This window comes from Chelonia mydas, chromosome 2 (genome assembly GCF_015237465.2).
Source record: "Chelonia mydas isolate rCheMyd1 chromosome 2, rCheMyd1.pri.v2, whole genome shotgun sequence".
Taxonomy (NCBI): domain Eukaryota; kingdom Metazoa; phylum Chordata; order Testudines; family Cheloniidae; genus Chelonia; species Chelonia mydas.
In genome coordinates, this window is record NC_057850.1 from 86706635 (window position 1) to 86722514 (window position 15880).

The 15880-nt window shown below is 39.6% G+C and overlaps 1 protein-coding gene across 8 annotated transcripts in view; it reads left to right on the forward strand.

Moving 5' to 3' along the window:
• TWSG1 (twisted gastrulation BMP signaling modulator 1) overlaps positions 1-7154 on the forward strand; it is a 44987-nt gene extending 37833 nt beyond the window's left edge. For all 8 annotated transcript variants that reach the window (XM_037892851.2, XM_037892852.2, XM_043539869.1 and 5 more), the window contains one exon: positions 4666-7154. In XM_037892851.2, coding sequence (XP_037748779.1) covers positions 4666-4847 — 182 coding nt within the window. In that variant the 3' untranslated portion in view covers positions 4848-7154. The remainder of the gene's footprint in view (positions 1-4665) is intronic.
• The last annotated feature ends 8726 nt before the right edge of the window (positions 7155-15880 follow it).

Sequence of the window (15880 nt, forward strand, 5' to 3'; positions counted from 1 at the left end):
AACGAGTCCCATATGCGGAGAGATTAAAGACGCTAGGACTTTTCAGCTTGGAAAAGAGGAGACTAAGGGAGAATGTGATAAAGGTATATAAAATCATGAGGGGTGTGGAGAAAGTGAATACGGAAAAGTTATTTACTTGTTCTCATAATATAAGAACTAGGGGCCACCAAACAAAATTAATGGGCAGCAGGTTTAAAACAAATAAAAGGAAGTTCTTCTTCACACAGCGCACAGTCAGCCTATGGAACTCCTTGCCTGAGGAGGTTGTGAAGGTTAGGACTATAACAAGGTTTAAAAGAGAAATGGATAAATTCATGGAGTCTAAGTCCATTAATGGCTATTAGCCAGGATGAGTAAGGAATGGTGTCCCTAGCCTCTGTTTGTCAGAGGGTGGAGATGGATGGCAGGAGAGAGATCACTTGATCATTATCTGTTAGGTTCACTCCCTCTGGGGCACCTGGCATTGGCCACTGTCGGTAGACAGGATACTGGGCTGGGTGGACCTTTGATCTGACCCAGTATGGCCATTCTTATGTTCTATTCCATTGTTATGAGAGATTTTCAAATGCAGAGAAGAGGGGAGGATCCCAATACATATTCACAGATGATTTGGTCTCCTTCAAGGAAGGAATTGGCGACTAGAACTATTAAAAGCCAACTCAAACAAAAAGCTTCCCATTCCTGAGAAATAACCATTTTTGAAATTGTACATTTTGTTAACTTTTAGGTCTCCTTTAGCAATCTTTAAGTATAAATTTGCAATTTCAAGGTAAGGAGGAAAACAAGTCCAACTCCATCATTTGTAGAGGTGCTATATCTTGATTGTAATAAAGCTTTTGACAGTCTCACATGACATTCTCATGAACAAATTAGGGAAATATGGTCCAGAGATTAAATTACTATAAAAGATGGGTGAAAAACTAGTTGAAAGACTGAGTTGTCTTTGTTCGCTGTCAAATTGGGAGGGTGTATCTGGTGGGGTCCTATAGAGGTGTGTCCTGGACCCAGTTCTATTAAATATTTTTATAATGACTTGGATAATGGAGAGTATGCTCATAAAATTTTCAGATGTAACACCAAGATGGGAGGAATTGCAATCGCTTTGGAGGACAGGATTAGAATTCAAAAGGACCTTGAAAAGTTGGAGAATTGATCTGAAATCAGCAAGATGAAATTTAGTAAAGACCAACGCAAAGTACTTCACTTAGGAAGGAAAAATCAGATGCACAACATCAAAGCAGGGAATAACTGGCTAGGCAGCAGAACTGCAGAAAGGGATCTGGGGTTACAGTGGATCACAAAATGAATATGTCAGCAATGTGATGCAGTTACAAAAAAGGCTAATATCATTCTGGCATGTATTAACAGCAGTACCATCTGTAAGACACAGGAAGTAATTTCCGTACTCTGTTTGGTACTAGGGAGGCCTCCTCTGGAGTACTGTGTCAAGTTCTGGATGCCACGCTTTAGGAAGGATGTGGACAAATTGGAGAAGAGTCCAGAGGAGAACAACAAAAATTATAAAAGATTTAGAAAAACCTGACCTATGAGGAAAGGTTAATAAAAACTGGGCATGTTTAGTCTTGAGGGAAGAAAACTGAGTGGGGACCTGATAAGTCATCAGATATGCTAAGGGCTGTTATAAAGAGGATGGCGATCAATTGTTCTCCATTTCCACTGAAGGTAGGAAAAGAAGTAATGGTCTTAATCTGCAGCAAAGAAGGTTTAGGTTAGATATTAGGGAAATCTAACTATAAGGATAGCTATGTTTCAAAGAGTGGCATATGTTTCAAAGAGTGGTTGTAGAATCCCCATTATTGGAGGTTTTAAGAACAGGTTGGACAAACACTAGTGAGGGTATATGTGGTCCTGCCTCAGCACAAAGGGATGAACTAAATGACCTCTCAAGCCCTACATTTCAATGATTCTATGATTTGGTATGGATTAAGGATGGTGTCAATAGAGTTTCCATAACTTGTAAAAAAATTTCTTAATAGTTCATAATAAATCACTGGCAAATGGGAAACTGAAATCTGTATCCTGGAAACAAAGATCTTTCCTCCCTAGTATGCACATTGGTTGTTACTGTAGTTATTCAGAAGTGCTGGGCTGCTGTTTGCTTTTTCCCCAAGAGACATGACCTTTGTTTTTGGAGTGAGGAGAAATGTCTGATTATATTAAGAACTATGTGGATTTTAGCAAACAAATCTATAAAATGTATACAGTGGTGTTGTGGCTGTGTCCATCCCAGGATGTTAGAGAGACATGGTGGGTGAGACAATATATTTTATTGGACCAACTTCTGTTGGTGAGAGAGACAAGCTTTTGAGCTTACATAGAGCTCTTCTTCTGGTCTGGGAAACATACTCAGAGTGTCACAGTTAAATACAAGATGGAACAGATTGTTTAGCATAAGTAGTTAACACATATTTCAAGGGACATTCAAGGTTAAGTGGCCTATTAACTAAATAAAATCACTACAGTCTCAAATGAACTCACACAGGAAAATGATAAAACATAAAAGCACCATATCACCTGTAGGTGAACACTTTTCACAAAGCGATCACTCTGTAGCTTGGTCTACACTACATACTTACTTAGGTATAACTATGTTGCTCGGGGGGTGTGAAAAATCCACACTCCTGAGCGATGTAGTTATACTGACCTTAACCCCACGTGTAGACAGTGCTATGTCAGCGGGAGATCTTCTCCCACCAACTTAGCAGCTGCATCTCACAGAGGTAGAGTTATTAAGCTGAGGGGAGAGCTCTCTCCCATCAGCTTAGAGCATCTTCACCAGACGCACTACAGTGGCATTGGTGCTGCTGTGCTAATGTAAATTTGTAGGTCAGCCTGCCCTATATCTGACCTATTAGTCCTCATCCTCAAAGGAAACTTGCAAAACTCTTTCAAAGGACAAGCCTGGAAGCTTAAATTCATAACTTTGCTAGACACTGAATACCATGGAGTGAATAGAGACACTGGATTTATGGCTTAATACAACAATCTGTAACCCATTAAAAACCCCCACAGTTGCACCCCCTTCTTTTTCCCACTATGACTGGTGGGGTGTTAACCAACCACTTCACCTTGAATGGTCCCTCGAAATATAGGTTAACAACTATTGCTAAACAATGTATTGCACCTTATGTTTAGCTGTGACACTGAATATGTTTCCCAGACCTGAACAAGAGCTCTATGTAGGTTCAAAAGCTTGTGTCTCTCACTCACAGAAGGTGATCCAATAAAAATATATATAAAATAGTAGCTCAGAATTTGGGATGTCTCTCTAATCCATCACTTTCTTTTTTTCTTTAATTGGCATGTGCCTTGACACATTGCCCAAAATTTTTTTAGTACTAGAGACTAGGTATTAGTATTTGCTGACTAGGAAAAGGCTGTTCCCCATTAATTGATCTCCTACTTGTATTTGACCCCCCCACAGCAGAGCTGGAAACCTCAGTCTAATTGCTAGATAGTGTAAGCTTTCACTAACCCCTGGCACAGGGAAGCCAGAAGAGTGAGCTTGTCGGGGATACTGCAAAGAGAAGTTTACTGCTGGGATCAACATTAACAGATTGAAAGCTAGAGATGATGCTATGAGCATCCAGGAAGGTAGTTTGGCATTTGGGATGGAATTTAAGGTGGCAAATGGGAGAGTTAGAGTTGGTATGGGCATCGCCCGGAAGCAATCTAACAATTTTTCAGTTAAGAGCTGGATTGGTAGTCTGTGGTAATAAAATATTATAGAATAGAGAAACGATGGAACTAATGAGACATGATTATACACACACACACACACAATTACTTGCTTGTTAAAGCAGCTTGCACACTTGGTATTTCACTAAAATTCTATTAAAAATACTTTTAGCTTGCACAGGTAAGCACTCAACTCAGGAAATGCCAAAAATAGGTTTGCATGTGCAATCTTATCTCTGCTCTCTCATGTATGTAGTTGGACTGTATTGGAATCCATGACCATACTGTTTTTCAAGCAATACAATATTCCTTTTGTTTTTTGTATATTCCTCAATATAAACCTGCAGCATCTTGCAGTGCTGAGTAGAGCAGAGTTCATGAAAATCAGGCTTTTTAAAGGGGGTACATCTACACTGCAGCTGGGAGGGCACTTCCCAGTATGAGTAGCTAGACAAGCACTAACTTTGCTTGAGCTAGCATAGCAAAAATAACAGTGTAGCCAGGGGTAGCACAGGTGGCAGCTTGGACTAGCTGCCTAAGTATGTATCCATGGGGTCCGGGCGGGTCTGTCTACCTGTGCTGGCAAGCATGATCCAAGTTGCAGTGTAGGCGCAACCAAGACATTCGGTGATTGAGGCAAGGGCTCCTGTGTAGCCCTGCCTTATCCACTCTGCATTTTACAATTTGCTCCTTGTAATGGTGCAAAAAGTGGTATGACCATGTTCTTGAGAAATAGTATATGATCATAGAAGTAAAGACTACGGTACTCCCTACAAGGGGGTTGAGATCCACAATATGAAGAAAGTATCCAGGCTGGTAGAGTAGGCCTTACGTTCTCACCTCTTCTCCTCTCCTTCCCCTTCCGTTTCCCCTGTGGCACGTAGTTTGAATGACTTGCACTCAAACATCTGACAGCTAGATACTTAACTAAAGTAATCTTTTAAATTTTTTTCTCCCTTTGTTTAGAAAACATGTGCACTGTGGTCTATTTTGATGACTGCATGTCAATACATCAGTGCAAGATCTCTTGTGAGTCCATGGGAGCATCAAAATACCGGTGGTTTCACAATGCCTGCTGTGAGTGTATTGGGCCAGAATGTATCGACTATGGCAGTAAAACTGTAAAATGTATGAACTGCATGTTTTGAAGCAGAGAAGCTGTATAATAGTAGTGTGGAGGCCAAAGCAACGTCTCTTAATTAAAAAGGTGGGGATTGGAAGTATTGCATTATGGGATATGTTCTGGGAACAACTAAACATGAATGATTTGAGAAAAGATGTATAAAATTCAAAGCATAGCTGTATTTTTTTTTTAATCCTGTAAACAATGCTAATTGGCAAATGTTTCAACTGTTATGTTTATTTTTTCCTTATTCTTAGTCGAGTAGCATAGCCATCCTCATGCTTCCTGTCCTGATTGTTTTGCTTTGATCTGAATATATTGCCTATACTCATTTTCAGAATGTAATGTCGTATTTAGCAATTCAGAATAGTGAAGCCTCAACAAGATTCCCATTATTTAGAAGTTCCACAAGTGCTCAAATAGATAATGCTCTTGTTTTATACCTCTCCAGTATAAGAGCCATAAGACTCTAGTGGCTTATGGTCTTACACCAGTGGCCCAGACTCCTATTGTGAAAAGGATGTCCTCAAAAATAAGAAAACAATTTTTTTTTCAACTTCAAAACAGGCGCTGTAATAGATAAAATCCCAGCTTCTTAGCAGGCTGCACTACCCACTACAATACCATGAGTGTGACATCATTCCTCCAGCTGTTATATGCCTCCATTCCTGCAGGCAAGGTATTGCATTTCATAAAGAAATCTTGTTGCCGTCAATGCGCTCTTCTTATAAACCAAAATAAAGCTGGTAAGTTTAGTCATGTCCACATGCTATCGCACTCTTTGTGGGTTGTCTTATCCCTGGAAACTCAGTGCGGAGCTGCAAATTTGCAAGGTGGTTGTTATGAGCAGACAAAATAGCTTGTATAAACTGGGAATTAAACTGAGTGTCCTAGTAAGCTCAGCAAGGTTATTTGTTGAGTGGCTGGCAGATGTCACATTACCACACTTGGTACTGCTCTGTGGAACACTTATTCTAACTTTGGTTTTGCTTTGAGGTTGGTTTTGATTCAGATTTATGATATAAAAGGGCTTAATGGGGAAGTAGTTATCCTCTGAGACAAATGAGCATTCTCTGAATATGGAACACTTTGTCCATTTTGCTGTGTTTTAATATATGGAGTAGTAGGCAACTGCAAATTATAAGGTAATTACTGTGGTACCATTAGGTTTTTCCTGTGATGACGGCATAGAAAATACAAGAATAAAGTCTGAGTACAATTGTGATCTTGCCAGAAACTCATGATAGTGTTTATAACAATAACTTTTTTTAAGTTTACTAATTTTTTATATAGATGGATTTGACTATTCCTGTTTCTCCCTCTCGCCTCCACCTCTCATGGTCACACTGACTCCTACCACCATGTTCCTCAACACCGAGATCAGTTTTTTCAACTCTCATTTTATTTGAAAAATTGACTTGGGAATTTTTAGTTATCCTGATACATACAACTCTTCAAATAAGAAAAATCTAAACATGGCTGCTGTTGTGCAGGGCTTAAGTTTTTAAACTCTTTTCCAGGTATTACTTGAAAGCTGGAGGTTTGCTTAAACTTTTAAACTGGTGGTAAACAAAATTTCTTCCTATTTAAAGTTGGGATTTATGGGAGAAAGTTTTGAATTCATGGTTTCTGGACGAAGGGCAAAGATAGCCTAAACTGAAGGAAATGTTATTTCTTCTTCTTTTTATGGTTTGTTCCTTGCATCTTTTCCATTTTTTTGTGCAGAGAAATTCCTCATGAATTTCTTATAGTGAAGGGGGAGAGAGAATATGCTTATATTGTGAGTATCTGTATTTTGTGTTCTTGAGGATTTCTGATCAAGATTTAATAAAACTTTTTTCAAGTGTCCCTGCAAATCAGTGGCACACTGAAGGCTTTGAGTTATCATATACTGGATTATTTGAAATGTAAAATATTATGGTTTCGGAATCTTAAAATGAATCAAGGTTGATTATCTATTTTGGACCCTGTTGCGTGGATTTATGACATCACCCTTCTTTATTTTATGATTTTACTTCAAGATCAAATAGGAGGGATATAGAGGTTGTGTGTGGAGGGAGACAGAACTTCTGTTTTAAAGAGATAAATGTCCATAAAAATCAGGGAAAATCACAAAAGGTAAATTTTTGTTTGTGTAATACCTTTAAAAGTTTTTGCTTGTAAGGACAGTCCACTTTAAATTAGGTTTGCTCTATTTTTGTAATGTATGATGCTCTCCAGAGAGTCTGTGCTGTAAACTCAGTGCATATGCAAATGATCTATGGCAACATCAGATGTATTTTCTTATATTTCGTTTGTTTAAACAAGTATTTTAATAAATAATGAGACATTATTGGGTTGTGTGGTTCTTTTATCACTGCTGCTTCTTCCTAAGCTCTGAGGGCAAAAGCTTTTAATGGAGTTGAAGTATAAATTTGTTTTAGTGATTTCACTAATTTTAAACCTATTACTGTAGTCTCAATTGGTAACTTTATTTTTCTTAAGATGTAGTGACAAAGTGCTTTTTTAGCAGCTGGAAAATTGTTTTACAGTTAAAATTGTAATTTTGCTCTAACTGAATGTATTTACTTTATATAAAATATGAAACCTACAAAATGCAATTCGTGTAACATTCTGAAATTGTCTTATCTATGAAAATCCCATTACAGGAGAATACTATGTAATTTACATGGCATGGAGGGAAAAATAATAAATATTTTATTGTTGGGACACATCTCACTTAGGCTCTGATTGTAGGAAAGCACTTAAACATGGGGTTGAAGTGAAGCATATGTGTAAGTACCTTGCTGAACTGGTATCTTATCCAGTTGAAGTATCTGGGCAACTTACATAATTAAACACTCACAATAAAATTGTAAATCCTTAAACTTTAAGTACTCAATAAAAAATGCCCTTGTGTAACAATCAGTGGTATAAATCCAGGTAAATTCTTGATCCACTAAATTCTCTTTGTTGCTATCTGTGGCTCCGCTAATTAGGTGCCTGGACCCTGGAGAAGACTTACATGTAAGGTGAGGTGGTGACTTTGGGGGGAATAGGGAGTAGGTAGGAGGGGGCAGTGGGGTGAGAAGAGTGGATGGGGGGAATTTGGGACGTGCAGGGCTGCGGCGGCCAGAGAAAGAGGCGACTTTCCCAGCTCCAGGGATGCAGCTGCCAGGGAGAGACGGCCCACCTTCCCAGCCTCAGCCCTGTGGATGCTGTGGCGGGGGAGAGAACCCCCTCCTTCCCAGCCCCAGCTCGGGGGGCAGCTGCGGTGGGGGAGAGAAGGAGAGACTCCCCTCCTTCCCAGCCCCAACTCGGGGGCTGTCCCAGCGGGGGAGAGAGGGCACATCTATTGTATTACAAAGGTAAGACTACTGATATTAAAATATGAGTTGGGTGCTTTTATTTGTAGAACAAAAAAACCGTAATTACTATTAAGTTTTTTTTATATAGTGCTTTTATCCAAAGCACTTTACAATAGTTAGCTAATGGTACAAACAACATTTGGAACGATCATTAAGTGGTCCACTGAGACCCTCAGCAATTTTCAAGTGGTCCACGAAAAAAAAAGTTTGAGAACCACTGCCCTAGGAAACATCCACTGCACTTTCCTGTTCTTAAGCAATGGATATAAGGGGTAATCACGTCACCACATCTATAACAAGAACTGGATTTATACTTGTGGGACTCACCAGTTCCTACTGTTGCTATTTTCTGAGTGAGTGGATTCTTTAGCCCTTTTTGTTTGAATGGGGAGAATGTTTTTACAATCTATTTACCAGGAAAAATTGGTACTAGAAGTTGTCACTTCACATGGCTGAGATAGTGCTGATGGCATGAGCTGTTCTAACAAGCAGGGTGTGAGTCTGGTGGGTGACACTCATCCATGGCAAGTATAAAAAATGCCTGGGGTAAAGTATGTAGCTTTCAGACAAATCTGATACATACAACATAGGGTTGCCAAAATTCACTCTGACCTTATCATTCCCTTATATGTATTTTAATGATTTCTTATTCTTCTAGAAGTTGTTTGAAAGAGAGAGGTCTAAGCTGTGTAACTCCATAACACTAATGAGAGTTATATAGATAAAGCTTGATATGTTGAGTAGATCATTTTTGGTCCATAGCTGCTTTAACTCTGGGATTTACTGTCAGTTTGTCCCCAAACTTTTGCAAACTAGTGATATTTACATATATCTTACATATATACAAATATATCTTTTCACAGGCTTTCCTTTACTCTTATAAAATGTGTATGCCGAGATTTAAGGTGAATGCAAAAATCACACTCAGCCAAGGGAAAATTAAATGTTGTCTAATGCAGTGCTTGCCATTGTAGCTTGCATGTAGTCTTTTGTGTTTGTGTTTTGTATGTCAGGTTAGCCACTGTCCTAAATCAGATCTGCCTTTGTTACGGCATACTTGGGTTGCTGGCAAGAGTTAAATAGTCTCTCTACGGTTTGTGTGCATGGAAGTTATTCTGGAATAAGGCAGGCTGTGAACTTGGACACTATAGCTATTCCAAAATAGCTTCCTGTGTGCACACTTTATTATTCCAGAATAAAAGTGTTCACATGGGGATACACATGGAAAACTTATTCTGGAGTAGCTGTGCTGGTCAATTTCCCCATGTAGCCAGTAACACTGAGTGTTCAACATTTTAGAGAAGTATCTAGAAGTGATAGTTCAGTCCGTTCATCAGAACCCGACATTTCCATTTCAAGGTAGGTGAAGGGGTGATAAGTTTTTGAAGTTGGTTCCATGCATAACTTTCATTCAAAAGAGAGGATGTCGGGTGCTAAGTAATCTGCCAAATATCATCAGAATGTTCTTACCTCACTAAACACTCTCCTTGCTCCTCCCTGAGCAAAATGGGGACAGACTTCAGTAAGCTCCCCTTTCCCAATGCTGCTGAGCAGCCAACTAGCTGACTCCCATGCCCTGTTCTTCATCAGCTGAAGATGAAGAAGAGGGCATGGGATGCCCTCAACTGAATACGGAAAGGCAGCCTCAGGCAACCTCATGCCTTTTAGCAACCACGGCACCAGTTCATATCACTTTCCTGATTCAGGGGCCAAGGCAGCAGAGGTAGCCTCTGTTACTTTTCTCCCTGGCAGCAGGGACAGAATTGAGCCTGATCCTATAATGTAAACTGGTTAGGGTCTTCGTATTGAAGTAGTTCTTTTCCAAGGGTGCAGGCAGCCTACCTTCAACAAGTTAATCTGTAGCCAGAGCACTATAAAATAAAATTGTTAAGTAGGCTGTTCTTGCAAGCACTCTTTAAAAGCATCTTTTTAATTGACCAAATATAATAGTATTGTAGTTTGACCATGGCAAAATGTCTTGACCTTTATTTAAATCAATGGATAGTTTTTAAACTGCTACACTAGAAAACAACAATAATAGTGAATTTAAGGGCAAGGAGGGAGAAATTAAAAGTTACTTCACAAAAATGGCCTCTTAAAGCAACTACTTCCAAAAAATGCCAACAGCAATAACATTAGGAAAAGAGGCTTCCTCTAGCTCCTCCAAAAATCATTTTCTACTTGTGCATACTAGTTCTTATTTCTTTCCAAATCTGCCGGCATCTTGTCTGCTCCTGTTCAGAGAAATCTACTCGCTGACCATGTACTCTTTCTGCGAGTGGTATCTTATTCTGTTTTGGCCACTGCTTTACCTAAGGCTACCTTAGCTATTTCAAAATTTTTGTTAACTGACAAATTAGAAAGTGTACCAGGATTCTTAGAGCTGTCACATTATTGCGTTCCTTAGTATTGGCATTATCCAAAAAGCTACTCCCAAGTTATCCGCATTGTAGATTTTAAACTTAATAGCAACTAGACAAACGGAGTGCAAAATGTAACTGTCATTAAATGTAAAATTTAAAAGTAGCAGTAAAGTCTTAATGGAGTTAATCAAACTTCAGTTTCCATCAAGGATTTACGGGAGGTTTGCTGTCACACAGGGATTTTTTTTCACCTTATCAGAACGTATATTTTATTATGTTATGATATATCGCAGAATTCAACTCTCACTTGATACACAGGGATTTGCTGCTCGGAGCACAGCTAAGCCATGTGTTTTTTCTACACTGAAACATGAGGAAATATGAACATACTTACTTGAGCCCTTATGCTTGAGGTTGAATTAATTTCCATCAGTTGTCTAATACTTTTCACTTTATATATAGCGCTTTTGATTGGAAGAGCTCAGTTCTTTACAAAGGGTTTGATGCTCATATTACAAATGGCAGGGAGGAGGACCTGTGACACAGGTAGGACTGGTCAGATAGAGTGGGTACCAGTCAATAATTGAACCTAGCTGTCTTTGCCAGTCCTCTGCACTAGCAACTAGACTTGCTGCCTTCCTGAGGAGAGTTGGCGCTTTCAGTTGCTTTAAAAAATGTATGCTAGTTTTGTTAACAAAATATCATGCAGCAAATCTATTCCTGTAGTCTTCCCAGCTGCCAGCGAGTGGAGATGTGTGGCATCCCTGGGATCAAATTAAAAATGGAGAATAATTAAATGAATCTTTAACTCCTGATAACTGAGCTTATCAAAACTGAGGGCCAGACCCTGCAATGTTCTCTTGAGTTCTTGGGGGGTGGGGTGTTCAGGATATTTTCACTATCTGTCTAGTATTGTTAAATTGTGTGGCGGGTGGGTGGGTGGGTGTTTTTTAAGGCAATTGTCATTCAGGATCCAAATGTGAATTGGTGAATTGATTCTGCAATTCTCTTAAGGCAGTTTCCTTTCTTTTTTCCCCTTCCCCTTTCTCCACAAGCTGAGAGATGAATGGTGACCACATTTGATCAGCAGCTGTGATCTTTTCCAGTGCACATAAGAACATAAGATTGGCCATCTAGCACAGTATCCTGTCTTCCAACAGTGGCCAGTACCAGAAACTTGAGAGAGAGTGAACAGAGCAGAGCAATTTATCAAGTGAACCATCCCTTGTTGTCCAGTTCCAGCTTCTAGTAGAAGTTTAGGGACAGCCAAAGCATGGGGTTGCATCCGTGACCATCTTGGCTCACAGCCATTGATGGACCTTTCCTCCATGAACTTATCTAATTCTTTTTTGAACCCAGTTATACTTTTGGCCTTCACAGCATCCCCTGGCAATAGTTCCACAAGATTGACTGTGTCTTATGTGAAGAACTGTTTCCTTATGTTAGTTTTACACCTCCCATCTTTTAATTTCATTGGGTGACCCTGGCTTGTGTTGTATGAAGAGGTAAATAACACTTCCTTGTTCAGTTTCTCCATACCATTCGTGATTTTATAGACCTCTGTAATATCCCCCCTCAGTCATTTTTTTCCTAGCTGAATAGTCCCATTCTTTTTAATCTGTCTTCATATGGAAGCTGTTCCATACCCTTAATCGTTTTCATTGCCCTTTTCTGTACTTTTTCCAGTTCTAATACACCTTTTTTGAGATGGGGTGATCAGAACTGCATGCAGTATTCCAGGAGTGGGCATATCATGGATTTATATAATGGTACTGTGCTATTTTCTGTCTTATTATCTATTCCTTTCCTAGTGGTTCCTAACATTCCGTTTGCTTTTTTTGATTGCTGCTGCACATTGAGCAGATGTTTCTGGAGAACTATCCATGATGACTCCAAGATCTTTCTAATTTAGACCCCATCATTTTGTACATATAGTTGGGATTATGTTTTCCAATGTGCATTACTTTGTATTTATCAACACTTAATTTCATCTGCCATTTTTTTGCCCAGTCACCCAGCTTTGGGAAGATCCCTTTGTAACTCTTTGCAGTTCGCTTCGGACTTAACTATCCTAAGTAATAACACGCCTGCTACTCTGAAACCTAAGTAATTTTGTGTCACCTGTGAACTTTCCACCTCACTGTTTACCCCTTTTTCTAGATCATTTATGAATCTGTTGAACAGAACTGATCCCAGCACGGATCTTTGGGAGACCCTGCTATTTAGCTCACTCCACTGTGAAAACTGTTTATTCCTACCTTTTGTTTCCTATCTTTTAACCAGTTACCGATCCATGAGAGGACTGGTTCCCTTTTATATCCTGACACCTTACTTTGCTTAAGAGCCTTTGGTAAAGAGTGGAAGGTAAATAATTTGGCTTTGCATACACAGACCTTGTCTCCACTACAGTTTACTTTAGTATAACTTGTGTCGTGCACGGGTGTGAATAATCCACACCTCTGAGCAACAAAAGTTTATACTGACCTAAGCACCAGTGTAAATAGCACTATGTCAGCGGCAGAGCTTCTGCTGACAAAGCTACTGCCTCTCACAGAGGCAGAAGTTATTAAGCTGATGGAAGAACTCTCTCCCATTGGCTTAGAGCATCTCCACCACAAGCACTACATTGGTGCAACTGTGCTGCTGTAAGTGCTGTAGTGTAGCTGTAGCCTTAGTCAGCCCTTAATTTTAGTGTTCAAGTTTACCAATGGTTGTCTCCTTGGATCCCTCTGCAATATTGAGAAGCATGCTGCAAAGATACACTAGATTTTTCTCCTCTGTTAGCCTCTTCCGCCTTTTTATTATGGTGGTGTTGGTAAAAACTCCATAACTGAATGTTGCATTAAGATTTCCAAGTAAAACAGGACTAAAATCCCTGTTTTATACCTTAATGATAGAATACAGTCTTCAAAATTGCCACAGTAACTCTTCATGGGACAACTAGATTTTCTGTAACTCTTTAAATAAACCTACTTCCTCAGAGACTGGAATGGCTTCTCTGGAAATGGTCTAGCCTGTCAGTTCAGCAGTGTACTTAAAATCTTCCATGAAATAGTTTTCATGATTCCTAAACAAACAACTGCCTTTCCTGAAGTAGTGTTAAAGCTGGCAGGAGAGGGAATGAACACTTCTTAATTTATACAGCTGTGCTTTTCTTGGTTTCTCTAAACACACCCTTTCCAAAACTCCAACCCATTATTTATTATACTTGTGAGGCTCAGTTGTAGCAGCAAGATTGAATTTCAAAGTGAGGGCCTGTCATTTCAGATACCCTACCCCAGCTCCTATGCACTCTCTCCTTCAGACAGCCAACAAGATTCTGCCAGCAGTAAATGTAATGAGATGGACGGAGTGAGACTATTTCTGAGGTAACCGGGACCCTGGCCGCTTAGAGCTTTACAGACATCGAAACTGATATAGTGAATTTCACATGACAGTGTACTGGAAGCTAGTGCAGTGTAATATGCTTTCACCTGTCTGCCCTCAGAAATTGGGAAAGTCTCATTCTGCATTAGTTAGCCAATGGGATGATTGTGGGCTTACATTGAGAATTGCCTATATGAATCCCCATTCTTGGGAGTTGAGTGTTCTGGTGAACATCACCTAAGAATAGGGATCCATACAAGCAATCATCTAAAAGAACGATAGCGGCTAGTGAAGGAACCTTTGTTTCCTCCTGTTGCCAGCTATATTATAGCCTTTGTATGAAAAAATATTGCTTGTAATATTAAACTGTAACAGTTAGTCTTTGACATTAGGATTTTCTTCTAAAGGAATGTGTGGGAGTTGCTTGGTTAGGAAATACATTGTAGGAAAATATCTCTATGCTCATGAACACTAATCAGAGTGTTTACAACCCTCCCTTTTGTATTTTCCACTGAATAGACACATACAAATTCCTGTGGGGTACCCTTACGTTACCACAGAAAGTTGCACAAAGAATCCATTCTGTAGAGATCAAGGAGTACTGAATCTCAAGTGAATAAATGAAGCAGGTGGCAAACTGCCATAGTATTAATGTGTCCAATAGCTCTAAGATTATGCTTGAAGGCTGTGGAAATGAGTCAGAGCACTACTTACTGAAACAAATTCCCTTGTTGATTAGACTCCTGAAAGAGATTCAAGATATGCAGGTGTTTAACATATCCAGAAACTCACATTTAAAAAGAGGCAGAGTACAAAAATGTATTTAAGGGACACCAAACAAAGTAGGCACTGAGATGGAAGATACATTTCCTGGCACCGATCCCATGCTCAACCAACAGCCAAATTATTTCTCCATTCTCTCGTATTATATGGAAGGGCGAAGACGAATCAAAAAAAGATGCTAGATGACTCCTTGGCAAATGCGGAAGTCAAAATATATTGCTGCTTTGTGATATAGGTATATCACTGGTAACCATGAAGCTTCATTCTAAGTTTATTCCAAAAGCAAAGTGAATGTGCAGACCTATAGAGCTGACTTGATCCTTATGTGTTTATCGATGCTTCTTAAAGAGTGGTTGGGTTTTCTACTCTTGCAACATTTTTAAGGAGAATATAACATGACTTAGTTATATTCTAATTGAATTATGGAAAATACTAGGTATTTAACAAAACCTCTGTTCAGAAGAACGGATGTGCTGCTGAGTTTCTAGGTGCAGGCCACATCACATTTCCCTCTTTACCTAACAACTGCTGTTTTCTCCAGCTGTTCTTTGTTGGGAATAGACTCATGGTTCGGCATTGGGGTGGGAAGAGTCAGTGAAGGCAATGTTCTACACCATCCTTACTACAGGACTACCCAGCTGCATGTGGCTCTCCTCACACCCACTACTATGCTCGCAGGAGGAAGAAGTGAGACCCACAGCATTTCTCTTTGTATAGAATTGCCCACAGTGTTTCAAAGTGAGATTTTCTAGCAGATAAGCTCCTCTAACTGCATTGTATAATTTTGTTAAGAGAATGGAAGAGGTCCACTACAGTAAGATGAAGACACTTGCATGAGTCCTCCACTAGCATGGCAACTACTGCAAATCTACAAAAATGGTTGTGATGCACAGACTAAAAATATAGCCGTGTGTTGTGGTTGGTAGTGTTGAAAGATGACATCCACTTTTTGAGGAACACTGGGAACTTTAGAGAATTTTAAAAGTACAGTGACCTCCACACCCTAAGAGTCCCTAAACTACGAGGAAGATGCTGCGAATGTGGTGGAGTTTCCTCTGTGACCAAGATCAGGCAAGGAATAAGAACTGTGCTTCCTTGCCCCAGCAGGAGGAAAGCTCTGACACTCCAGAAGGTGACCAGGCAAAAGATACCTGTTGTTGCTCTCAAACTCGTCCCCTTGTCAGTAGAAAGAAGAGGTC